Source organism: Camponotus floridanus, unplaced genomic scaffold (assembly GCF_003227725.1).
Source record: "Camponotus floridanus strain SB8 unplaced genomic scaffold, Cflo_v7.5 scaffold1, whole genome shotgun sequence".
Lineage (NCBI taxonomy): Eukaryota > Metazoa > Arthropoda > Insecta > Hymenoptera > Formicidae > Camponotus > Camponotus floridanus.
This window is the reverse complement of record NW_020229214.1, coordinates 7,725,020-7,749,725: the sequence shown is the minus strand read 5'-3', so window position 1 is coordinate 7,749,725 and position 24,706 is coordinate 7,725,020. Positions and strand designations below refer to the sequence as shown.

The 24,706-nt window shown below is 29.6% G+C and overlaps 2 protein-coding genes across 3 annotated transcripts; one reads left to right on the top strand and one right to left on the bottom strand.

The window, feature by feature from the left end:
• Positions 1-1,313: 1,313 nt before the first annotated feature.
• On the top strand, positions 1,314-4,702 carry LOC105251320 (sorting nexin-4). Of its 2 annotated transcripts, none has more exons than XM_025407821.1 (10): positions 1,314-1,541; positions 2,078-2,199; positions 2,327-2,543; positions 2,634-2,739; positions 2,829-2,938; positions 3,017-3,154; positions 3,341-3,551; positions 3,632-3,764; positions 3,848-3,962; positions 4,057-4,702. In XM_025407821.1, the coding sequence occupies exons 1-10, from the start codon at positions 1,461-1,463 to the stop codon at positions 4,105-4,107; spliced, it is 1,284 nt and encodes a 427-aa protein (XP_025263606.1). In that variant the 5' UTR covers positions 1,314-1,460; the 3' UTR covers positions 4,108-4,702. The 2 variants fall into 2 exon arrangements, with proteins under 2 accessions (XP_025263606.1, XP_011256326.1); XM_011258024.3 differs by having other exon boundaries at positions 2,093-2,199; positions 4,057-4,701.
• Positions 4,703-7,212: 2,510 nt separating this feature from the next.
• LOC105251319 (pyrokinin-1 receptor) lies at positions 7,213-23,155 on the bottom strand. Its single transcript, XM_011258023.3, has 3 exons — positions 21,600-23,155; positions 8,870-9,096; positions 7,213-8,519 (listed from the first exon to the last, which is right to left on the bottom strand). Exons 1-3 carry the CDS (start codon positions 22,417-22,419, stop codon positions 7,893-7,895), a joined length of 1,674 nt encoding a protein of 557 aa, XP_011256325.1. The 5' UTR covers positions 22,420-23,155; the 3' UTR covers positions 7,213-7,892.
• Between the last annotated feature and the right edge of the window lie 1,551 nt (positions 23,156-24,706).

Here is a 24,706-nt window from a genome sequence, read left to right as displayed (position 1 = left end):
AATGTATTTTTAAAGAATTATGCATCGTTAAATACATAGAGTCGATCTCAATAATATTTATCGTATTTTTATTAAAAATAATGAAAATAAAATAGAGAAATAATATAATAAATAGTACAATGTGTAAAAATGTAATAAAATTATATTGACTAATTTTCGTTATATTATTTCGAATATCCATTTTGTCACGTAAGTTATAAAGACGCTTGATGAAATTTATTTATTTAAAATGAAAATCAAAGAAATAGAATATAACAATTATATTATATTATTGTATAACTTTATTTGTTTTCTTAAAAATTATTTATCTTATATTAAAATAAAATGCATCCGACTTTAAAGCTTTTGTTAATTTAAGTATAATTTGTCATTTTTTTCATTTTGAATTAAAATTGCGAAATAATATATGAATCATTGAATAATATGTGAATCGAAAGATTAAAATGATTAAAAACTGATACATTGGTTTTATTAATAATTATGTGTGTGTAAAATTAATTGCAATATAAAATTCAATATTTATTTAATATAATATAGTTTAATATAATATAGTTTATTATATATTTTATAATTCTGTATTATATATTTTTTATTTTTTGAATTACAATAGCATGCATTAAAATACAATTATAATAAAAATGTTACTTTCTCGGTTGTCTCCATTTTAACGAAGACATTTGCTGAGTAAGGAGGTTTGAATATTCTAAATCTTCGAGCTATGTCAGCGTAACGTAGTTATCGATGAAAACACCTGGAAGCATCCAGATATCGGACAGATTGAAGGGAGAAAATCAAATTAAGAGAGATACCTTAAGAGATGATTTTCCAAGTTAGAGAGAAAAAATTGATAACAATCTTCATCTCTCCTTCACCAATTAAAATTCTGTTTTTAAAAAGTTTGGAAGAATTGAAATTGCTAAAACAAATCTTAAAATGGCAATTGTCAATTTAGTGAGAAGATCAAGAGATTAATCTGCGAAAATAAAAAAAGCAATAAATATAATAAAGTTGAAAGAAGGACACTAGCTAAACCAGAGTGATTGGAATTTAAGACTTGCAAGTTATTATTTATGCAGATATCTATAATATTATTAGAATAAAAAAGATTATGTACATTTAATATTTTATAACAATTATGGAAATTTTTTCATGTCGACGCTTTTGATTTCTACATTTTTCTTACATTTTTATAAATTGTATTTTTCATCTGTTTTTTTATAGTGCAAATTTTGCATTTTAACTTGACTGTTCGGGCTCGATTCTTAGTCGGACTGCTGCGATCGTGCGCAATATTAGAGCTTGCTTTTACCAGCTCTCCGACGTACAATGTGCCAGTGTCGATACAGCAGTGGTGGTCGCTGGTCGGGCTCGAGCGATCCGACGTGATGTGAAGAACTAAATTCTGGAGTCCTGCTGGTTTTGACTGGGTTCGTAGGTAGTTGAACGCCCCATCGGAAATCATGGAAGAAGTCTTGCAGAACGGCAACTATCAGAGGGAGGCTAACGCCAACAACATGACCGCCATGGAGACGCGTAAAGAGGTAAAGAGAGCTCCGGAGCTTGTTTTCCACGTTCGTCTGACAAATCGATACATAGCGTTTCGCCTATCCAAAGTCGTGTTGCGTCTCACGTTGTAGAATCGTCGTATGATTCCGGAATTTCAAAAGGAATCAATATTTCCGGATCAGACCAAAAAATATTAGATTAATTAATTTTTTAATTAAGATTGGGAATTTTTTAATTCAGGCGAATGTATGTCGCGCAGTGATCATCAGAGTACTGCGCAGCGTCTCTCAATCGGTGTCACTGACTTGCATCGTATACGTGTGTATTCGTGTATGTGTATGTGTATACACATATACACATACACGTATACATAATAAATGTATACATACGTATATATTCGTTTCTCAATCCTCTTGTATATCTTTGTATGTTCTTGCTGTGAATACAGCTGTTGCCTATCAACGTTTGTGTACCATTGTATTTTCAAACCACAATATCCTGCAGTGATAAAGGGACGAGAATAAGCGCTGTCTTTCAAATCTACATAAATATTTGGAAATTGAATTTGTAGTATAATACATTCCAGGATTGTTTGCTGGACCATATGGAGATCTCAATAGTAGAAGCTGAAAAAAGAGCAAACAAGGCGCTCAATCTACGAGAATTTTACACGGTATATCTTATTGAAACCAAGTGAGTAAAGAAGTATAAAAATATATTGAATTTCATATACATAACAGTTCATTGAAAATTACTATTATATAATTATATTCCCCAGCACATTTTTTTATTATATATTACATTTTATTGTTTCTTACAGAGTCACTGATCCAGACTTCAAAAGCGCGTTAAGTAGGATAAGCTCATTATGGCGACGATATACCGAATTTGAATTGCTTCGCGCTTATTTGGAAATTTCTTATCCTTATATTGTATTACCACCATTACCGGAGAAGAAAGTTCTCTACGCGTGGCAAAAAGTGACGACTGATACATTCGATCCCGACTTTGTCGATCGTAGAAGAGCTGGTCTTGAAGTACGTTTTCGATATTTTGATATTTCCAAAAATAATTGTTCAATAGGAATATAAGAATATTGAAAAAACTTAAAAAATATTTTTGTATAGAACTTTCTTATAAGAGTGGCATCACATCCTATCCTTTCGCGAGATGAGCATTTTATGGGATTTCTCCAGCAAAAGGATGGTTGGAGAGAAAGTGTTAAAGAGACAGGTATTTTATTGCTATAAATTATATACAGGCTAAAATTAATTTCTTATATTAAATTATTATATCTAATCACCTTTATTATTTTTACATAGGGTATCTGCAGATTGCAGAATCAAAACTAAAAGCGCTTAGTGTAGCAGTACGATTGAGAAAACCGGATAAGCGATTCGAAACTATAAAAAATTATGGAATTGAGCTGCAGGTATGCATCGCAAATTAAAATAATCATGTAATCATGTATCACGTAATAAGGTAATGATACTCTTGTACAATCTTGCAGAATAATTTGTGCAATCTTCTGCGAGTACGTGCACGCCTCGTGGAAAAGCAACATAGTCTATACAAATTGCACGCGAATTACGGACGTGTCTTTAGTGAATGGAGTGCGATAGAGAGAGAGATGGGCGATGGATTGCAGGTATTCTTCGTTACATTATAAAAATAACATTGTAACTGTGTCAATAAGCGAACAATTCTTGATTTTATTTATTGTTATTATTTGCGATTATAAGAGCACAGTAATGCGACTGATGAAAGAAAAGAAAAAAAAAACCAGTGTAAGTATAAAAATTGCCAAACACCACATTGCAGCTTGTTTTCTTAGAAATCGGGACACTACTTGGACTCATTAGCGGCAACGATAGATACCACACTCGAGGAGGAAGAGCTCATAGCCGATCAGCTGAAGGAGTGGCTGTTCGGTGCGTCGGCGTTGCAGGCTGTGGTTAGACGCAGGGAAGCCTTGCAACTTGCGAAAGACGAGGCACAGGATGCCTTAACCACCGCGTTTGAACAGAAGGAGAAAGTTATGCAAGGTATTGGAAAATACGTATTCGAAATAACATTAGAATTTTATTCTTTTTGTATAAAGATAATAAATTTTCTTATTTTCAAGGTAAAGCCGGTTTGATGTCACGCTTATTCGGCTCCGTGGACACGGAGGAAGTTCGCGAATTGAAGATTCTTCAGTTGGAACAGCGAATTGCGCAGCATGATAAATCTGTAAAACAAATGGACGAAGATTTAAAGTAAGAGACAAAGTTCTGATGAGCGTCATCCTGTATGATATTCGTAAACGTATAATTTTAATAATTCGCTGATCCTGCCACAGGTCTTTTTCCATTAAAGCCATGATAGATATCGAGAGATTCCAACACCAAAAGGTCATCGATCTGAAAGAAACTTTGGCAGCTTATTGCGTCTTGCAATTTAAACTAGCTAGAAAGGTTGAGATTAAATTCAATAATAAATTTTTACTTTAAGTGTTACCTTATACATGTTGAATTTGACGATTACATTGGATGTTTTTCATTGATACAGGGTCTCCAAGCTTGGCAACACATCAAAGATTGTCTCGAAAGTATGCCGTGAATATGTTTATAATGAAGCAGACTGTCACAGAACAATAATCGCTTCCGCGTTTCTTATGCGATGTACATTCCTGCATCTGTAAGTTTATACTCATGCCCTACGCTTATTATCATATCGATGTATATGATGGTTATTATTTAATGTTTTAGATTTATGTATAGGAGATATTATGTATGTATGTAATTCATATATATGTTGGATATATATAAACATGACAAAACACATTAATATTTATATATATTATATTTACACCGCTTACGTGCGGGCATGAATCGATTACAATCAATGATGCGCGAAAAAGAGATCGTACTTAATTGTATCAAACAACAATGCGATATTTTCTCGCGAAAATTTCTTGCATCTCATCAAATCTGCTATATGCAAATGAGAAAGTCAGAGGCAGATTTTATTCTAATGTTGATGTAATTTTTTATACACCTTTCTTTCTTCGTCGTTGAATAGGCACTTTAGTAATTACACATTTTCGCTATTAAATCCAATTTAATCTTTCATGAAGAATTATATTCATTTTTGAATAAATGTATACAATGTATTTGTATCATCGAAAATCAATGTGCATTATCAACACAAGTTAATTGTATTTATTACTATTAACAGTATTTATTATGTATATTATTTCAATGGCGTATATTTTCAGTATTATTATTATCAGATATTGTTGGCGTTAACTATACAAATTTTTTTCAATTGTTTGTAATTTATTAGTAGATTATATCGTATTATCGATATATATGATCTCTCATATATACATATACATATGTATATATAAATTTAATTTTATTAAATATATCTCATAATTTCTTTCTTTTGAATTTTAAACATATTTTGTATATTCTTTTTTATGATATTGTTATGCACAGATAAGTATACAATTATTTCTTCCCGTCGCATTTAAATACTCGAAAAGATGTACAATTTATATATATTTATTTTGTATTTATTTTCAGCGTAGGCACGATTATATTGTCATATATTATACCTTTTTATACATAACTTTAGCTTGATGTTACGAACAGGTAATTAAATATATATATATATAGTTCATCTATATTTTTTATTATTGATATATATAGCGCATTCTCTTCATATTTAAAAACAAAAGGATAAAATTTTTTTTTTAGAGGATAAAACTTTTGTTTTTATTATATATAGTAGTAATTCATATGTGGACTTTAAAAAGTGCAATTAGAGGAAGATTATAGAGAGAATAAACTTAATGTCTATATGAAGATTTTATCTACATAGTTGTATCAATCAATTTATATTTGTTATTTTCTGTTCAGAAGCACAACGTGTATATTTTGTATTTTTTAAAAATTCTGCAAGGATAAACAAGAAACTCTGTACGATATATATTTTCCATTTAAGTAAATTACCTTATATTTATTTTTTTATAGGCACGTATTATATTATTATATCTTAGACATTTTTATACATGTATTCAGCTTTATATTGTGAACAGATAATAAAAAAAAATTGTATATATGACTCACTTATATCTATATCACTTTATATCTATATCTATTTGTAAGCATAATGCTTACTCTAATTTTGTTTTTGCAAATAAAAAAATCTATTTTTTTTTCTTTTTTGTTAAAAGTTGTTAAAAGTTTTGTTAAAAGTTAAAAATGTGATAAAAATTTACACATAGATTTAAAAAAATGCAACAATTAGCTTGACAGAGGGAAAGCATTACAGAGAATAAATTTAGTGCTTATTATAGATATTTTATTCACATATTTCTATTAGTCAGTTCATTTTCACTATTTAATCATTCAACGTAAGCTGTGTGTTATATTTTTAAAATATTGCAGGAATAATAGAAAGATACATCGTGGAATATATTTTACCGTCCACATGCGGTGCAGAAAAAAATTATTTCCTGTCAGCTCAAGTACATTCCTGCGCATCTGTCAAAATATTAAAGATAATTATATCTTAATCACAAACTCCCGAAATAATTCTCAAGGATATGAAAATACGTATGGTACTATATATAATTGAATTATTTATGAAAATTATAAAATTATATTGTATTATATATAATATATGAATGTAATAAAATTATTTTTACCGAGCAGAATGTAATTCACAGTCAATTTAATAGGAGAAAAAAGAATGAAAAAACAGATTTAAGACGCAGATATTTTCCATATCTATAATTATCAAAAATATTGATACTTGAAGTGTATATACATTTACAAATAACATTCAATAAAAGACATGCGGTTAAAATTAATAAAAAAGACGACGAGAATTTATTACAGTTAATAATTTACACTCATGTCATTTACATAACAAATATCATATTGTCAAGATTCAATCGACATAAAGAGAGCTACAGTATTTTACAATACAATATCAACATTGTATACAAGATATTTTATTCATTTTAAGATTATATACAATTACATAAAATTATCTCTTTAACTGTCTGAAGATTTTAATTTGCAATGAACTCGATATACAGTATGTTTTATGATGTGATCTCAGATCAACAGAAGTAATTTTATATTATTAAAGAATGAATTTACAGATTTTTAGATTTTACTTCTCTCAAAACTAATTCGCAATTTATGCAATTTATTGCATACAATGTCAAAAATATGTATACATGATGCATTCAAAACGCTGTATATGTTAATCATTGATTATAGTTAATCATTGATGATCATAAAGCTTCATAATTCGAGTAATCGTTAACGTCACTTAAAACATATGTATTATGCATTACATAATATATATGTTTTAAGTTTATCACGTTAAATATTAAAATTGCTGTGTAATCCTTAAATAATATAATCCTTTTGGGTTTAATAATAATTATTTGTAATCCTTAAATGTAATCCTTAAATAATATAATCCTTTTGGGTTTAATGATAATTATTTATGCTATTTGCGTATTTAGCAAAATATTTGGCACTCTATCATTCTTTGTTTTAGAAGCAAAGAATAAACAAATAGATCAAATAAAATTTTATCAATTTAGTTTTATATTTTTTATATTGATTTTTTTTCGATTTCATTTTTTTTAGATTTCATTTATATTTTTATATTCAATATTTTAAAGAGAGTTATTCATTAAAAGCATTTTGATATCGGACATACAAAAGATTCAAAAAGAAAAAATAAAAAAACAGAATGATACTCGCGTAATATGTACATATATACCATGCAAAATAAAGTAAGGTAATATAAATAAAATTTTGCTGATCCAACGAGTGTATATTTGACAAGAGTGCAGGAAAGATTTCTGAGTTGGATCGCAGAATACTATTGATTTGATTTATTACTACATCACTATGATATAAGACCGTAATAATCTTGACATGTTTATCCGTTTGAAGCTCTAAATTTATTTGTAGATGCAGAGCGTCGGATGCCAACATCCAGCGAACAGAATTTGCTTGACAAATAAGGATAGTAAATCACCGTGTCAAATTTTGTGGCTTTTCTTCTGAAGATTTTCTTATTCCCTACTCTCGTTGAATGTTCTCATTAGAACTTTCTTAAATTAATCATGAGAATCGGAGTTACAAACATTATTCAGTCTTCTCTATTAGCAAAGAAAATTCTTAAAACCGTGATCTTAGCAGAACTTTCAAGTCATCTCATTTTGGTCATACTATTGTATTAGTGTACATCACATTCTTCTTTAAGTGGCGATTGTTAGTGTCATTATTCACGAAAAATGCAGATCGAGACGAAAATATCAGTCTTCTCAAAGATTTCGAAAAAAACATCCGTGCAAAAACATTCTCTTTTCAAACAGGTCGCTGTTCATTGTTTTCGCGGATGTTCCACATAGTCATTGACAGTTCTTCACGAGGATTTCCGGATTCGTCAAACACGCGTTCTTCGGGCACGGTTGATCCACGAGGAAATTTGAAAACTTTAAAACCAGGTAACCACTTTAGAAGCCTCGACCATTTTTTCTCTGATCTTGCCATATCGGAAACTTGTACATTCTTGTAAATCGTTCTCTTCGTCCACGATGTATCCTGATTCCTACGAATCGATCGATCCTTGCCACGTTTGCCTTCCTGCGACTTATGATGCTCATTGTAAGATCGTCGCAGATTACCATTATTCTTCATTTCTTTAACATATTCCTTCCGCATTGAATTCCTTCCGGTAAATTCTGGCAAATTTTCCGAATCTTTCGTCGGTTGTCTTCGACTGTCTTCCATAGAATTTCCCGAACCCTCCATGCTATCAGCTATTATATCGGATCCTCCGCCTGATTCTCTACCGGATCCTCCACCGGTTCCAGGTGTCCTAGAACCATAAGCACCGATGGTTCTTTGTTGAGATCGCGACAGGCTGGAATACGAGCGTTGCTCGTGACGCGCCGGCAATCCAGGAAGTCTGCAGCTCTTCGATAACGTCTCCTAGAACGGTTCCGACTCGATTAATTTATGACAAGTAAAATATATTGTGCAAAAACAGACAAAATTTATAGTGAAGTAGTAACAATTTAAGAAGCTTATTTATTTAAAAAATATAAATTTAAGACATTTTTTTTTAATGTCTATTCTTTTCCAATATTCCAATATATATTTTTTTATATAATATTTTTAGAAAAGTATTTTTTCATTTTTATTATCAAATTTTAAATAGTTGTTACATTACTAATTTTAAAATTGTAATACATGTTTTATAAACTTTGATAGAAAAGTTATCAATTAAAATGATTTTCAGATCAAATCCACTTCAATTTAGTTCAATTTAGGTTTCTTACCGTAAACGCTATACGGAATTTGTGCGACATAATGTTGTAAAGGATCGGGTTGATTGTCGTGGATACGTAATAGAAAACACCTGACACATAAGTCACTAAGATGTACAGGAACTCCATCCACGGGCCATTTGATGTGATATGATCTTCCGTATTAGTTCCATATATGGCGATTAATCGTTGTACATGAAACGGAGCCCAACAAATGAAGAATGCTATCACAACCGCGACTGCAACAATTCGTAAACGTTTGTATAATTTGCATTCGTCAAATGGACTTATTATTGTTTGACTATTTTTTTACACCGTAACAAACACATGCGTAGTCAGTATATTATTATCTATTTCTTTTTATAATAAATTATTATTTGCGATATAGAGATCGATCTTTTCTTAGAAGCTTATAGTGAATACGGGTTTAATGAACCTAAGCTACCCCGGAACTCTATCCAATTCTTGAAAGTTTTTCACTCTATTTAAGTCTCTTGGGGATTTAAATAGGAGACGTAATAATAAAACAGATAATATCTAAGAACTCAAAACATTAATATTACAGAGCTATTAAATAATCTGCTCGGTCATATTATTTTGTTTCCGATATACGAGTTATGTTTTAAAACCTTTTTCTCTGATTTTATTATGGTTGGATAGTTCAATAAATCAATTAATAATATTGTAGATTGGAATATATAATATGATGGAATATAACTGGTGAGTAATGTAAGATACTATAATAAATAATTTTACAAATGAATGACATCAAGAAGATTAATAATATCTTGAATCAAATGTCATGATTAGAAATAATAAAAAAAACAACATTATATTACTAATGCAATGAGAATGGCTCAATGAAAGGGATTCGCATTTTTATTTTGATTAATGTTTTTGCTTTTCAATAAATTTTTGTGCATTTTATTTACCGTGCTGGTTCGTATTGCCTTTTATTTTTATATTGAAAAAAATATCTTGTATATTTAAATATTTTGCTAATATAATATACATAAAGCAGCTAATATCGCACTTTTTTAATAAACAATGGAAGTGGATGATTAATCAATTGGATAAATTTAAATCAATTCAAATAAATTCAATTATGTCTAGAAGATTAGAAATCTCTTTTATAAAATGATTTTATAACGTTCTTACATCCAAGTAAAATACTGTCTATATAACAAACAAAAATCTATCGAATTACAGAAATACGATTACGGAATTACGTTAATAAAATTTGATATTTTACAACAAAAGTAATACGATAAAATACGATAAAATACGATATTACAATAACCATTTAAATTAACCGGTAATCTTTTTTGAACTTTTGCTTAATTAAGCACTGTTATGAAAATGTTAAGGAATATAATCGCATTTTTATTAATAACCTATACATTTTTAAGTAATTGAAGCCAAATGTTCGCTTTTGTTTTATGAGATATTATGTTGAATTGCTTTTTAATTAAATTTTCTAAAGAGCAATTAAAAAATACGTATCAGTAAAAATTTATTTATTTATCGGAGATTTTTACATGGACCTTTATGTCATTTATATAGAAACATGTTTTGTTTTATTTTACTAAATTATATTGTACATGTATATTAAATTTATTTGGAAAGAAGATATGTGCTTAATGAACATTATAATTACATTTAAAATTATTGCATTATCTATCGTATCTTATAAGTTTCTATAAAGAATTTTTATTAATATAATTCACTGATATAAAATCAATAAATATGAATTAATAAAAATTTTTTTACGTCCTGAAAAATATTCGTAAAAATAATATTGCGTTGCTCATATTAAAATAACCGCATATTTTGTAACATAATTTGTAGTTGCGCCATTTTCCGTTCTCTAAAACCGGTTATCGTTATTCTGCATGACATTCTGTTTTAATTGCAGCACTAAATGCGTTATATAAAACGTATTTGTTTTGTCACAATTAATGATTTATTACAAATAATATAAAATAATATTGCACGTATACTATAATTATATATAATTTTCAAGATTAATTATATAATGAAAAAATTCTATTACAATCGATGTTTATTAAAATGAGGAACAATTTTTGAAACACATCTAATAAGAATATTAGCACATAAATATCTATTGCCATTTCTGGATTTTATTGCGTCTCTTTCTTCGCAAATTATATTTAGGACTTTGAAACCTTTTTATTATCATATGATAGAAAAATGATAAATAATGCTTATACATGATTGTTTCAGATGTAATTATATATTATTAAGTCTGTTTATTGCTCATTATTTTATACCAGTATAATTATAAACTAATATACTGTTATAGTATTATATAAGTTTGGAATATAGTTTTTTCTTTTCTCTTCTATTCATAAATTATTAGAAAAGTTTTACATATATATGTAAGAATAAATAAAAATGAATTATATGCTGTTAAAATATGGAATAAAATGAAGAAATTTTTATGTGAAAGTAATATTTTTTCTACAGAAAATAATTTGTTATAAAAAATTAAAATTTATTTTATAAAAATCACATATTTTTAGTGTAAAAAATATACACATATTTATTTGATATAAAAAACTTTTTAATTACATTTTTAAATAGAGAGTAAAATAGAAGTATCTAAAGTCATCTGAATGCATTTACTTAGATTGCATTATTTTTTAATTTTTTTTATTAATTATATCATTCAGATATGTGCTAGACATTTCTATTTTATATCCATTCTCTCAATATTCAAGATTATAAATTTCCTATATTTTTATTAAAATTATTTAAAAAATGAAAAAAATTTTTAGATCGTCTCTTATTTAATTTCCTCGAGTTATATCAAGTAATGCTATATCATATCCTGTATCGATATGTATCATATGTAATTGGTATATGTATATAAACTTATATATATAATTTTTCTTACGTTTTAAGTTATCATTTATTTTATATCACATATTAACATAATTATAATCGATTTTATATTTTTTTTAGCTTGCAAAGATTTTGAAATAAACGATGGAAATATTCTTGTGAATATCAGATTAAATAGAGTACTTGTTAAAACGCATTTTTCTCATCATTCTTCTCATCATTTTGAATTCAACTTCTATTAGTTCCTCATACATGATAGACTTTAGTAACAAAAAATAGTGAATAATGGATGTAATGATCCATAAATTTAAGATATCTCGACATGGTAATATAGAAAGAGAGTGATATCTCGTGACACAATCGATTCTCGATTTCATCTGCTCGTATATTTTTTGTCAGAAAAAAAAACAAGAAAAGTAGTGTCGTAGGCGGTGTGACAAATATTCGGCGTCCTTTGCATAACATTTTACGTCCATTATGATAAATGCGCTTGTTTTCGGTTGAATCGATATAGGATTTAATGTAAGATCTTGTAACGAGTAGTGTTAAAGTTCGTGGAAAATTTAATGCTTATAATAGTAATAGCAAGGGGAAACACATCATGAGGAAACACACGTGAACAACAAGGCTTATTAAACTTGTGTGAGTAGAGTTTGCTTTGTCAATACGATACGAATGCATTTGAGAGACTCCGCCGCGTGAATGTGCAATGCCCTTCGCATAAACTCACCTACTTTGTAGCTTGTTCACAAGTTCTATGTAAAATTTGATTATCTTCTAGTCGTGGAAATAATATTTTACAAAGTACTACTAGTTACTACTGATAGTACAACGAATAATAATTGGTAACGTATGTTAATAACTGTTTGCTGCGCACAAAATTCGCTTTATTCTCGTATGCGTGATCTTATTAACATAAAATAAAGTAGATAATGACTAAGGCGATGAACGGTAAGATATAAATGTAGCATGAAATTGATTGGTGATATTTCCCGAAGGAATGAGTTTGTTCTTTTTTTTTCGCTGAGTCACGTGTAATATTCCGTAATCGAATATACAAAATGTAATATTTGTATAATATTAAACTGATTCAATTATAAAACTAAATGTAATAACTAATATATTTTTCAACATGTATAAAATTATGTTAATATTATATTTTAAAATTATATATTACAAAAAGAAGAAAATAAAAGAGAAGAGAATAATGTATATTAAATTACGCGGTGATTCAAATTACAATTTTATTGCAAACTTTGAGAAAACTATTAAATTTCGCTATCATAATATATTTAATACGAGAATATTAATAATCTATGCTTGACATGATTTGTGAAATTTTGCGGAAACGCATTATCAACTGTTTAAATGCAATGAGTCGCTATTGATTGACTCACAATCAGTAGTACGAGCAAATATACAAAACTAGATAACTTGCCCTGCTGTCACGTATTATATTATATTTGTAATATAATTTTCTAATTATTAAATTATTTTAATTAAGCGATGATGATAAAGTGATTGACTTGATAAAGTGATTGAAGATGTTGATGCGTACATTTGTTTTTTTTTCTATTTTAATGAAACTAATTCATCGAAGTTTCAGTTATTAAGGTTAATTATGCTTAATTATATATATTATATATTTTTTCTCTGTCGATGTTTGAACATATTATCTTCAATGTGTATTTATGTCAGTGCAAACAATAACAACAGTTCGTGGACAGATTGATTGTCGACGCGTTCTTTATTACGGTTAACACCTACGCCACATACAACAAATAATAAAAAAATACTGCTGGGAAATACATAGTAGCTATCGTAAGAAATCCATTTACCAGGAAAGACACTTGGAGGATGGTGTAAGATTCATCAAAATACAATCCATCTATTTTCTTTTTGGATTTCTTTTCCAACTAATTTATGGCTGTCGTCATTTCCGTATTTTGTCTTCATCTGGAAGAGATTGATCGGCAGTAAATTGTGATGTTTTCGTTTTCGTTGTTTGAGATTGTTGATTATATTCCTTTTCGCTTCGTATAAATGTCATAATTTTGTGCGTCCCACGCATGATCAAAAATCTGAATTTTTTATGAATAGGTATGTAATAAAGTTTAATAAATACTGATATTAAATGCAATGTAGAAATACAAGTAATTTATGTTAATACTTTTAAAAAGAAACAAGAAAATGTAACATATTGCCAAGAATAATATTTTTTACTGAATGATATGTTTTTTATTTATATAGAATATATTTTCTTAATATTCATATTTTTATATAATCCATTATTTTCCAAACAAAAACAAAATTTAATAAAATATATATATATATATATATATATATATATATATATACTATCTAATATATATATATATATATATATATATATATATATATATATTAAATGCAACATCAGAATGTAAATTCGTTCATATAAATGTGTCATTCAAAAAGAAAAAAAATGTAATATGTATTTTCAAGGATGATATATTTTTCACGAATAATATGTATTTTTTACTTATAACAATATATTCCTTTCATATATACATTTTTACACAATACATTTTATACAGTATCATCCACTTTTTTTCAATCAAAAATTAAAACTATTTGAATTAAAAATCTGTTTTTTCGCAAGCAATTCATATGATAGTAAAAAGAAAAAAATGTAACATGTATTTTCCAGGATGATACATTTTCACGAATGATATGTATTTTTTACTTATATATAACAATATATTCTTTTTACATGTACATTTTTATACAGTATCATCCACTTTTTTCAATTAAAAAATAAAACTACTTAAAATTAAAAGAATTAAAAATCTGTTTCTTCACAAACAATTCATATGATGATAATCTTGCAAAATGTTTGATTACTTGAATCACTAAAACTGAACGTTTCTTTCACTATACGTGAGATATCTTGGAAAAACATTCGTGATTGAAGACATTCCGCCCTACCGTTTTCACAGCCGATAGTAATCCTTCTCTTTTACGACAATCTTTCGCAATTCATCCTTTTCGCTATTACTAGAAACCGACGATGATTTATCCCGAAGAAAAATTTGTTTTCCTTTAGATGACATCTTCGCATTTTTCAGCTGAAAATGATCGGCAGCATGTTACATTTTGTGTGGGACGCACATTGAATATTTAGAAGCGTATGCGACGTTCGAAAAATATTTTACATCTTTGACATCGGTATTGACGACTTGTCGTAGTCATCATGTCTTATATCCTACATACAATGCATATTTCTATATATTTTTATATTCAATATCATTTTAACAAAAACATAAATATAAATTGTTGTAAGTATTAAAAACTGTTTCAAGTATTAATTTTTACGTAGAATAAGAAAAAAACTGTTTTCTTCTTCGATTAAATAGATAATTCTTTTATTTGAGTTATCGAGAACATATGATGATGTATATTATTAGGAATTAATAAAGAATCTCGTTGCAACAATTAATCTAGGTAACGCCCCAAAAATATTCCACATTTTTTATATCGACATTGATTATGTGTTCACTCATCATACCCTATTCTTTACGTACATTTCTATATTCAATCTTGTTTTAATAAAAATATAGATATATTAATTGTTATAAGTGTTACAAAAATATTTGAAGTATTAATTTAATACGTAGAAGAAAAAAAGGTTTCTTTTTTGATTGAATCATCGACCATTTTTGTTATTCGTGTTATCGAAAACAGTTGCTTATTATTGGGAATTGATGAATAGTCTTGTTGTAACAATTAATCGAAGCCTATCAAAAAAATTCGATCAATCAATCATTCGAAATGATGAGCAACATGTAATTGTTCAGCAGAATGAGTTCGCTATTATATGGATCTAATGTCCATATTATGCTCACGTCAATTAGAGTACAAGAGAGTGTTTGGCCTTTGTGTGTGTATCTAGTTATAAGAGAGTCCACCAATCAAATGTTTTCATCAGACATTACCACTTTGTTTTTCATAGATTACATATGTAGATAATCAGAGAAGATACATGTGGCTCTCATCTTCTTACATCATTTAAACATGTCGATTGTAAATATCGTTAGATTTAAATCGCACATTAAAACATATATAAACAATATGTACTCTTTTATGCAAATTGTTGATATATTTTGTTTGTTGAAGGATTGTTAATCCTTCAGTCAAATTATTTAATAAAAATCTATAAGCAATATAAAAAAATACAAAAGTTTTCCGCACTCGTTACAGAAAATTCATAGACATTAGATTAAAATCGCGCAGACGTCAACGAATTCAACAAATTAATTACAGTTTGCGCAAACTTTCAAATAATCAAGAAACTTTGATCACATTCATCATCCTTATCACAATGCTTGTATTTATAGAAATTATAAATTATTTAAAAAAAAATATTCTTCCTCTTTTTTAAATACATATAATCAAGTTAATTTCTAATATAGCGTTCATTGTATGAAGAATATAATGCAAAATATAGTGTGAAATGTTTATAAAATTTTCACGAACAACAACTTAATGCAACCTAACATTGATGCGACCTTATCGATCATGCTTAATTAATTCTATAAAGATGCTAATAATTATTGTAGCTGAACTTTCGACGTTGATATGTATTGTGTCTTTCCAACGAACGACTTTAATAGACTTTGTATCCTTCGGGTAACTTGATAGAATTTTAGAGAGAAAGGAAAGTTGAATATGAAGCAAAAAAGATATATACTTTTTTATGTGTGATCTTATTTTATATATAATTTTTCCAATTCTTTCTAATTCTTTCTAATTCTTCCCAATTCTTCCCAATGTGAAGATGATCGATATTTAATTAGATTTTATTCGAGAGTTCTAATTAAATTTGCGTTTACCATAATCGTTACCTTTTATCAGACTTTATCAAAGAAGAAATTCCTCTCATGATAAACGACGGAATAAAAAAGTTAATTGAGTGCGTAAAACTTTCGATCCTATATCGATAAAATATAATTTCTTTCTCTCAGTATGTGTCTTTATTCGATGATTAAGAATTGACCATGTCTGTCAGACAGTATTTTATCAGTCATGACTGAATGACAATTTGTGATTATAGGAAGATATATGTATATGTATAAAATGTACTTATAAATGTATAAAATTACGTTACTTCCCTAATGAAAAGGCTACGTTCAAAGGCTATATTCAAAGATATGCAATTGATAAGACTAATGTATTCATTATCTTATTACAGATATCATTTTACCGCGATTAAATTTCAAATGGGTATGAAATATTAAAAATATGAGGAATAATGGAAAATTAAAAAATGCGAGAATATGCAAAATTTATTATTAACAAGTAGAAGAGCTCTGTAAGATTTTTATAGAAAATTATTTCTTTGAATAATAAAATCTCGAAATTTTTCAGCTTGTCATAATATTTCGTTCATATTTTTTAAAGCATTTTAAAAATAAATCCAGCGATTACTCCAATTTTCTAGCTTACTTCTATTTTCTATGGCTGACGCAGTTTCCCAGAATCATTGGTTCACATTATAGTAAAGAAGAATTAAATTTGTCCTCATTTTTCCGCTTACACATGTATTGTACGTTTTATACTTACATGCGATTACGACGGATTTGTCATGTTGATTGCTTTACTTTTTCGGATTTGATGAATAAAAGTTGAGATGATTAAAGGACACTCAAGGTAACATTAAAGTGACGCAGACATTGCATAGATACACGTGTCGACTACTAGTCCACGGAATTTTCCAACGGTCGAACAATTCGAGAACTTTGCTGAAACGTTAAATTGAATAAACATTTTGAGAAATATAATCGGATCACGCGCCGTGGATCAGAGCGGAAGAAGAACTTTTTGTAAAAAGGAATTGAAAATACGATGATATTTGAAAAGAATACGTGAAAAAGACAAGAAGAATTCCATTATATCCGAACGACGGACAAGACGTAAGACTGATATGATGTGACTGATTTGATATGACGCGTTTCTGCGTTCAAAGTAAGTTGTGCGTAAATAAATGTATTTTAAGATGACATATTCGGTGAAATGTTTACTCGCTTTGAAGATGCCTCGAAGCATCGTGCTGGATTCTGTGAGAAGATGTGACCTTTAAGTTCTGCAGATTGCTCACGATGGCGCCTTGCGGCCGTAAAGGCGCCGTGTCGCTATCCCTATCCTAAGGAGCATTGCTATGAATGTTAATTTCCTATACATGGAAGGAACATATCATGTATGTAAAATTATAATATTTTGTTATTATACTATTTATAATATTTTATTTTATAATAAATATAATTAAATAAAGGTCCATAAGATAAAATCAAAAATGTTTTAATTTTTAATTTTTGATAATCTGATTCCCGTATCAGTTTTCGGAGTGTTTTCTATGCTATTTATTAGGGAGTCTATTTTTTTGTCTTTCTCTTTTGTAGAATGCCACCATAATCAAGGTTTTAATCAATGCACATCAGGCCTCACTGCATTTTCGGCTGGTCATCGACTTATGCATCTTTGACGGTTTTTATTGAGATGTATGTGGGCCTGTTTGTATTTTTTTCCTTTCGGCATGTGTCATCGAGGGGAGCAGCGGGAGCAGATTTTTCATGGCACACGGAGATTTGTAATTATGGGTTTGCTTATCAATGCGTTGCGCTTCTTTGTTCGTTTGAATTCGTCCGTTATTTTGCGTTAATTTATTTCGACTTTTTTGACTCTTTTATTATTATTTATTTTGTTTTACGTCTTCCCGTTTATTATTACTAATGACTGTTAATTTGATTGTATTTTATTTTATTTTTATGTTTTTACTGTTATTTCGCGATTTGACATTGAAAAGGATCCGAAACGCAGCGTTTGTCACTTAATTCAAATAAACGTTTTATTAGATTTATTACATTAATATAACCGTTTTTTTCGCATCTTTTCATCATTGTGCTGGTTCTTTAAGCCTTTTATTCAATTTTTTGATTTTATTATAATATTTAATTTTAATTTAAAAATAAAAATGTATCTATAGGTGCAAGGAGAAAGAGACAGAAAGAGAGAGAAAGAGAAAGAAAGCGATAAAAAGATCAGATTTTTGCAATATTTTAATTTTGATTTTTATATTAAAGCAACATGTCTCTAAGTATAAATAGTATTTAATAATAGAGAATGTTGTAGGTGCAAGGAGAAAGAGACAGAAAGAGAGAGAAAGAGAAAAAAAAGCGACAAAAGATTCTAGTTTCTCCGATAAAAAGATCAGATTTTTGTAATATTTTAATTTTGATTTTTATATTAAAGCAACACGTCTCTAAGTATAAACAAATAGCATTTAATAATAAAAAATATTGTATAGCGACAAACGAATACATCTTTTAGAGACATGAAAGCACGAGCACATTATTATTTTTTTAAAGATATATGTATATAACATAATAAGTACGAATTCTATAGCACTGTACGTAAATAGACTTCTACCATTTTAAAGAAAGACAAAGAGTGAGAATGAACCAGCACTGAATTACACAAAGATTTTATATTTAGCCATTGAAGCTGACATATGTAATAAAAGTTTCAATGTATACAAAATACTATTTAGGAAAAATCATAGAAATAAACATTTAAAAAATGCTTATTATCTTATTATTGATCAAACGGAGTTTATTTGTTTTCGAACTTTTGCTGTCTCTTTTCTTTTTCTGATATATGCAATTCTGATGAAATGTAGAATTATAGGACAACCAAGCATCCAATAAAAAAGTATCGACCAATGTAAAAATAACTGACGCCATAGATTCTTGTTTCGAGTTTACACATTCGATGTAGAGATAGACTTTCTCTGCTTACTCGGAAAAGACAATATAATACAGAGTACATAAAACTGTAAATATATGCAGATGCATCTGTGCATCATGCAAAATAAATGCGGGCAGTGTTTGTTCAACTATAGTACAGTTATCATATCCATAATGAAACGATTATCATTGTGATCTAATTATATATATGTGATTTTTACGCGCGAAATTTACATGTTAAATTTATCGATTCATGCTGAATTGCGAGAATAATATTAAAAAATGTATGTGTGTGTGTGTTTGTAATTTTATTATTGATTTTAGTTAACGCGTTGATGGCAATGAAAAAATAATCCATTCACAGATATTTTGTTTCGTTTTGCAAAATTAAAAAGTCACAAGTGTAGAATTGGAAATTTTCGATTTTACGCAACTCGCATATCATACATCGTAAATTTTGTCTCAAGTCCAATTCAATCGACTGGAATGCGAACAACGAGTGCTGCACATACGCAATATTATAATATAAAACTATTATGCATGATAATTTCTCGTTTGCATAATATTTTGCATTGCATAAAAAACGAATATTTATAGCATATCTTTAACATTGATTATTTAGCATTTATATCAACAATTCATTACAAAGTTTAATATCCTATCTAAAATTTCTAATGAAAATTTTAACGGTGAAAAGTAAGCATACATATTTAAAACGCTGAATTAAACTCGCATAAGTAAAACAGTTTCTCCTGTCTGTTCTTGATGGTGATACGTGTTACATAACATAATATTACGCCTCGTTATGTACTTGTTTAGACATGTGTAGTTCATTTCGAAACCTATTTAGTGACTGATATTTTTTTAAAAAGCAATTTAAATTTTTTTAAATTGCTTCTTTAGCTTCTTAGGCAATCTTTTTTGTATGTAATTATTCCTGTATTGCAGGAATATCTTCTTGCAGGATTTTCTTTGGTGAATATTTAATGTTTGCCTTTATTGATTAATGAATTTAATGACAGTCTGTTGTTTATTTCTGAGCTATTTATTAGATAACCGCTTTTATGACACGTTGATATTTATCATGAGATACTAATGCGAATTTTTTAAAGCGACTGCATGCGATCGTTATGATCGTAGTTAAGCGCAGAGCGGCATCGCAATACTATAGTAATTTGTTTGCTGAATCATTAAATGTATTTATATCTCAAAACAAAATGAAAGAGAGAGAGAGAGAGAGAGAGAGAGAGAGAGAGAGAGAGATTTATAGAATAATTTCAACATTTATCGTGCAAACTATCAATTGTTCGTATCCTTATTTAATTGCGTAGTCAAGGATGTTGTATGTTGTCGATTCATTTTCCAACTGTTTGGTCGTTTATCCAAGGGAACAACGAAGGTTTAGCTCAAATGCATTCAAGTCGATACTTGAATTTGAAATTAAATTTATTAATAATGAAATTTAAGGATGTTTTGTATGTACAATCCCAGCAAAAAGTAGCTGAAAATCAATATTGACGAATATTCACTTTTGGTGTATTTTGAGTATGAGAAATTGTGTGTAATATTATAATTTGATCTACAGTGCAGAGATGTATTTTTTAATATTTATTGTGTTTTTACTGAAATATTCCGAATTTTATTAATCGAAATGATTAACTTTTGGCAGAGAATTTCGCCTTGTGACAGATACATGGCTAACTTCATTGAATTATATTTAATATTTTTTTAACCAGTTAGTACTTGTATAATATTATTTGACCAAATATTTCCTCTGTATCTAAACTTTTGCAAATTTTAAATAAATTCTGAATATTATTTCCATGTGTTTTTGTCATTTGAATCGACATGGTTATACGTTTCCCATAAGAACACATGTTAATTCGGTGCAAATTAAAATCCTTATAACTTGTGAACGCTTTAGTGAATCGATTTAAAAATTGTACTGAAGATTCTAAACATATGTAAGGACATTCTGTACAATTTTCATTAAATTCTCAATATTTTAAAAATAGGTACAAAACATCCTTAAAACAAATAATTTACTTATCGCTGCGATGAAAATAGGATGAAGAGAGATCCTCACAGAAACTTACCTAGCATCTTCAACACCCTCCTGGACGATCTCCCAGGATGTCTGCAATTTTTCATGTTCGACTCGGTTCTGCCTGGGACAGTCATGTTCGACTTTCTGAGCTTGAGGCCGATCAACACGTAGAGAAACGTGATGAGGCACATGGGCAACACGAAAAACAGGAACGTGGACAGTTCGAATGAGTGATCGATAATGATTCTCTTGACCGTGCACACGATCATGTCGGGGTGGTCGCTATGTTGGACCACGCCAAATTGCAACGCCAGGGGTAGCGCGCATACCAAGGCCATCAGCCATATCGCGAGGATCAGCTTGATCACGCGGGACAGATTCGACAGAGTCTGCGAGAGAAACGGATGGCAGATCGCCACGTATCTCTCGACGGTGAAGGCGGTGATGGTGAGTACGGATGCGTTCACCGATGTCTCCGAGGCGAGGCCGCGCAATACGCAGAAATCCTCCCCGAAGATGTACGGGTATTTGCACCAGACCATGTACACCTCCGCTGGCAGGCCCGACACGAGTAGCAACAGGTCGGACACGGCCAGACTGAAGAGATAATAGTTTGTTGCGGTGTGCATGGACTTGTTGCGCGCAATCACGATGCACGTGCTAACATTGCCGACGATGCCCGTGAGAAAGATGGACGCGTAGATTATGGTCATCGGTATCACCACGTAGAGGGAATCTCGATACGGACCGAATGATACGGCGGAGAATTCGTGCGTGTCGTTAAATATGTTTCGCTCCGATAATGCCAGGCCATCATTAAAGTTGGCCTTGGCGTAGACGCCGTCTGAGAGGATCGACGTTGGAGCCATCCTGATCCCGATTATATGACGCGCACGAAAATGCCTTCGTTCCTTGACATTCTTGAATGCGATCCCGTTTCTTTGCCGATAATTCGCGACGAAAGTGTTGCAAATTTCTTTCGTCTTTTTCGTCGACGGCCAGTTGGTCTCATACGAGAGAGATAAATGGAATTTTCATTGATTTCGTGCGCCGTTAGGTTCCACCTATTCTTCTTCTTCAGTGATAAAAGTTCTCAAGTTTTCCTCTGTTTTCTCTTTTTTTGTCTTCGGGGTAAATTCGTCTTCTCACAAATAACAAAAGCGAGGGAAACTTGATCTCTATTTGATTTACGCCAGAATCAATCTCCGAGGAGGACTGCTGAAGGAAATTACATATAGATTTCTTCTTATATGTCAAAGTTATTAGATTCTCTAGATCTCGTGTCTTTGGGAAGTTTGTTCGATTGATAACTCGTTATCATTTATTTCGTTATATATATTGAGGCTCGAAGTCGCAAAGTGCTTCACGAAATTCGCTCAACAAAAACAGAAACGCCATAGCGCAATTTTTTAAATTAAATATCACTTCTGTTGTTTAATTTTTATATCGACGAAGCTTTTTTATTCAGGCTTCCCATTCACGCGCGCAAACACGTGATAGTCTCACTGGGGGACAATTTCGCGTGTATCTTTAACGGTTTGTTTTCCTCGAGTGAGGGAGTTTTGTTCACACTTTGGAGGAGCGGATAGTCTACCTGCCGCTGCGGACGCCGGTCGAATCACGACTGCCGACGCCGCGACGCGCCGAAGGACGCCGGCCGTTCCTCCATCCGGCAAATTCAGCGCTGGCGCGCCGATACGATACCTTTAGATACCATTCGGGAATCAGTAGGATTCCCCATTTTTTTCAGATACCTTTTCCTTTCGACGAAGAGCAAACAACGACGAGTTTCTCTTTTTCTTTTTAGAGTCAGCTGTTGCTGTAGCCTGCGCATCGGCCGGTCCTTTTCCTTTTTACGACGTTCATTTACGGCCGAAATATCATTCGAGTTTGCGACGCCATCATTCCCCGCAGTGGATTATATTTATATATTTATTTAGTAACTGAGAAAGGTAAGTGTCCGCTCTCGCCATCTCATTATTTTTATAAAACGTGACCTTGTCTTCTTGTCACGCTATGCATTTATATCTCTATTTAACTCTAAGAGAGAAAAATATCAAATTAAATATGCAAATTTGTCTGTTTGAATTTTACAAGAAAATATGCTTTCTGATATTTTGAAAGGCAAATGGTTTAAAGGGTAAATGTTTTTGCAGATTTTCATATTGCAGCAGCAAATCTCTCGAGGAAGCATAACTAATCCATCCGATGAAAAATATTAACCGATAAAATAATTATAATTAACTCGATAAAATGTCAATAATTCTTATGAGAATAGTAATGCTTGGGGAGAAGAGAATCATTTCCTTGCCTCGGGGAATTATTCTGATATCTAGATTCTAGAGTTTGTTTTTGCAAACTACAGTGCAATTAATGAATTCAAGTAGTTATCGATAATTCTTTGTTATTTATATTATTATTTTTGTTAATTATATTATTTATATTATTTATATTATATAGTTTCTTTATTCTAATTTTTGTATCTTTTTATTTTTTTGTAGTTTAATAAAAATTTTATTCATTTTTTAAATTATAAAATATAACTTGATATTTATATAGCATTAATTTTTCTAATTAATTACATGCTCTGTGCACAAAATATAAATATATATTTTCTATACCAAGTAAATGTATAAATTTCAATATTCGAATTTCTTAATTTTTTTATCCCCAAGATTTTTAAATATTTGTCTTACATATTTGCGGCGAATTTAATCATATTTTAAAAAATGTAAGAAATGTAAAATGAAAGACGACAAGTATTTATCTAAGAATGATGAAACAGACGATAAGTGGAAACATTATTATAATTGCATTCACTTCTGTGTACGTTTGCCTTATATAATTTAAAAGCGCATAAATTCAATGGAAATTTAAATCGCGCCAAAGGTTATATTAATACGTAAAATGTTTGTTTGATGCATAAAATGTGACTATCTATATTTCAAGTTACAATGAAATATTTTGAACGAAAGAGAAAATTTTAAAATGTTTCATACACATTGAAAAACAAAATTAACACAAAATTGCTAATTAAACAGAGCACGCATTTGTTTCTCCTACGTAGATACGTAATCAATTTATCTCTGTCAAATTAATTTACGACTATTTTTAAATTATCGAACATTGTCATTATGTTGGAATGGACTATCATCA